Raw genomic sequence first — 3249 nt, 5'->3', positions numbered from 1 at the left:
CCCCGCCACCCCCTCCCCCAGGCCCCGCGCTTCCGCCTACTTGGCGATGGGCGCCGTGGGCAGAGGGAGCGGCAGTGTCCTCGCACTCCCGGCCCTGGGGGGGCGGGACTGCGCGTCTAGCCCCCTCCCCGCACACACTCCACCCAGCCTGGCTTCCCGGTGCTCCCAGGTCTCCCCAGCCCCAGGGCAGCGCACAGAACCCACCCTTCTCCAGCGGTGGCTGCCCACCGCTTCGCCCCGGATCTCAGGGCTTCCAGACTGGGGACCGTCCCCGCACCCCAAGCCACCGCCCGCCTTCCCGCCCGGCTCAGGGGATCGCAGGGGACAGTCTACACAGACCCAACCCCTCTCTCCTCCCGGGATTGGGAGCAGTGCTCCGGGATTGCCTAGACGCGTCGCCGCGTCCGGGATCTCACCTTATCCAGACAGTTCACCTTCTCGGTGGGGTATACGATCTTGCCGCACCGGGCGCAGTTGGGGTTCATGGCTCCAGGGAAAGACTGGGGCGGAGACCCCCGAGTTCGTGCACGTTCTCTTCTCCTCGGACAAGCCGGCGGGAGGCGGCCGCGGCTTCAACGGTACAGGCAGCAGCGAAGGCGACTGGAACTGGGGAACTGGCCTCCGCCTCCGCCCTCCTTCCCCTAATAAACACAGCGGGGAGGAGGGGCTGCACCGGGGCGGGGACGCGCCTCGGGCACGGGAAGGGGCGCGCGCGGCCAGGCGCGCTCCCCAGGCGACGTGGGGCTGCGCGGGGGCGGGTTCCGGGGAGGGCTGCGGAGACCAGTGCTGGCGCCCCAAGTTCCCGGTGCACCGCAGCCCGGGGTCACGGCCCTTCCCGCGCTGGAGACGACGCCGAGCGCGGCTGGCCGCCGGCTCGCCGATGGGAGGGCCTACCCCACGCACCCGTGGAGGGTGGGGCTGGTGTCCTACTAACCGGAGCAGGTTCTCCAGACTTTCCTTCTCCCGGTCGATACCCGGCGTGAACCTGCGGGGACACCCCCCCCCCGCCCCGACCCCCAGCTCCCTTCTCGCCCACATCCTCTCCCACTTCTATACCTGCGCCTCTGCCTTGGGATCCGCGCTTCCAGGCGGCGCTAGTTCTCCCTCCGGATCCTCGCGGCGCACAGCTTTCGCCGGTGCTCGTCGGATCCCGGATCTGCTCTCAGCTTGGCCCCCTTTCCTCCGCCTGCATTCCTTTCTCCAACCCTACACATTCACGTAGTAGCTGCAACAATGTCTAGATACTCAGAAGAATTTACTCCCAGTCTTTTAACAGCACGGGGGTATAGCTCAGTGGTAGAGCATTTGACTGCAGATCAAGAGGTCCCTGGTTCAAATCCGGGTGCCCCCTCGGAGCCTTTTCCTCTCCCGTAATCAAATGATACACTTTTCACTTAACTCTTAACCTTAGTTGGATCCTAGGTTAAAACAAAAAAGACCTCTCGTCATTTTCCAGCCTTAGCAGAAAGCCTTCATTTTTGCTTTGTACCCAGCAGAAAGAAGGCCAGGTGCAAAAGATTGCACGTCCTCATTTGACTGGCGCCAGGGACGTGGAGGTTTCGGCCCGCGCTAGCCCTGTGTTTATTGATTGGATGGTTCCAGGTGTCGGGTTCGAGAGTCAGGATGACTTCCCCAGGCTGGCGTTCTGTTTCTGGTGGGGTTAGGGTGGGTCAAAAGGGAAACCCACGGACATACCCTGTGTCCATCTTTTTTCCTTTTTTCTCTCTGCTTTATTACCAGTGGCATGGACTTGCTGTTCTCTCGCCTCCCTGCTGCTTGTGACATAGGCAGAGTGAAAGCGCTTTGAGAACACCTCACTTCGATTCACAAGAATAATATCTATGTCCCAGTGAGAAGTAATATAAATTAATGCTATGGTTTTCAAACTTGAGCATGGCCCAGAATGACCTTGTGAAAACATCCCCCGTTTTTTTATTCTATAGGCCTGGAGGGAGGCCTTGACAATTTGCTTTTTGGCCGATTGTCCAGGTACTGCAGGTAGGGAACCAAAGACTTCTCTTTGAGAATCACTGGAGTGTTACTACAAGACCATTCATTGGGTTTCAAATCCTAAAAATGGGGACAGATATTTGCCGGGTGTGTTACTGATGGTATCACTGTGGGACTGGAGGAAGCCCTAAGAGTGAATAGAGAAGCGGGGGCGTCCCCCTCAGCTAGGTTTTGCCCAAAAAAAGGAAAAAGAGACAGGGAGAGGCCTGCTGCCTGGGTCAGGGTGCGGCTGTGATATTTTAATCATGGAATCTGATTGTCATCCCTGGGGAGCCCAGTGGAATACTCTCATGCATTTTTTTTTTTTTTTTCCTCCCAGTTCCCATCACTATTCCTCTGGGCAGAACAGGGAGAGCAGTAGTGCAAAGTCTGGAAAGAACTACCCGGTGCTTCTTGCTTTCCTGGAAGCCAGGTCTTGAACTTCAGGCTCCTTTATTTTACAGACCAAAGCCTTGACTTTGAGAAGTTACTTCAATTCATAGAGATTTGCCAGCCTCTGCCTCCGAAGTCCTGGGAGTCTTTATTTATTATTTATTTGTTTACTTATTTATTTTAGTATAGGAGCTCATGTAGTCCAGCCTGGCCTTGATCTTGCTCTACAGCCAAGGCTAACCCTGTACTCCTTTGAACTCCTGATCCCTCCTGCCTCAGCCTCCCTAGTGCTGGGATTAACAGGCATGTACCACCACCTTAAAATAGGCAAATATAAAAATTTCCTATATCTGAGTTCATCCTTTGTTGTCTGGGTAATGATAACTGTATAAGTGGGCCACATGGCTTGATGTAGGGTCCAAACCTACACATTTCACCTCTGGGATGCTGCTAATTCTAGAGTATTAAGAACATTCAGGATGGGAAAATTTTGCCCATGGAAGAAGTTTGGAATTCAGAAATAACTGACAGATGGCATTACACCTCTCTATCTGTGAAAAACATAAACACCAGCTAAGGGGGCACCCGGATTTGAACCGGGGACCTCTTGATCTGCAGTCAAATGCTCTACCACTGAGCTATACCCCCTTTGCTGGCAAAGCTGTGGTAAATTCTTTCCACATGGATTGTCCTTATTGTTCTGAAAAGTGTTTATTCAAAATTAGAATTTTTTTACTAAATGATACTATATTCACCAATAAGGAAGCACAACTCTAAAAAACAACTGAAAACACACTGACAGTTTGAAAATGTGAATTTAGGTAACAAACTACCTTTTTTGGGGGGGGTCTTTTTGAGACACGGTCT

At 54.1% G+C, this 3249-nt stretch overlaps 1 protein-coding gene and 2 non-coding genes across 3 annotated transcripts in view; 1 reads left to right on the top strand and 2 right to left on the bottom strand.

Annotated features, from left to right (window-relative positions):
• Window positions 1-1178, bottom strand: part of Lasp1 (LIM and SH3 protein 1) — a 46936-nt gene extending 45758 nt beyond the window's left edge. Inside the window, exons 1-2 of the mRNA XM_008845280.3 lie at window positions 1057-1178; window positions 417-641 (exon numbers count right to left, since the gene is read on the bottom strand). Of these exons, the coding sequence (XP_008843502.1) occupies window positions 417-485 (69 nt within the window). The 5' untranslated portion in view covers window positions 486-641; window positions 1057-1178. The remainder of the gene's footprint in view (window positions 1-416; window positions 642-1056) is intronic.
• A 101-nt stretch (window positions 1179-1279) lies between these two features.
• Window positions 1280-1351, top strand: Trnac-gca. Its single transcript has one exon. It is a non-coding gene; the product is annotated as a tRNA-Cys (tRNA).
• A 1607-nt stretch (window positions 1352-2958) lies between these two features.
• Trnac-gca lies at window positions 2959-3030 on the bottom strand. The gene has a single exon. It is a non-coding gene; the product is annotated as a tRNA-Cys (tRNA).
• Between the last annotated feature and the right edge of the window lie 219 nt (window positions 3031-3249).

The sequence above is a fragment of the Nannospalax galili genome, unplaced genomic scaffold (genome assembly GCF_000622305.1).
Source record: "Nannospalax galili isolate Female #2095 unplaced genomic scaffold, S.galili_v1.0 scaffold1382, whole genome shotgun sequence".
Classification (NCBI taxonomy): Eukaryota; Metazoa; Chordata; class Mammalia; order Rodentia; family Spalacidae; genus Nannospalax; species Nannospalax galili.
This window is presented reverse-complemented; position numbering and strand designations above follow the sequence as displayed.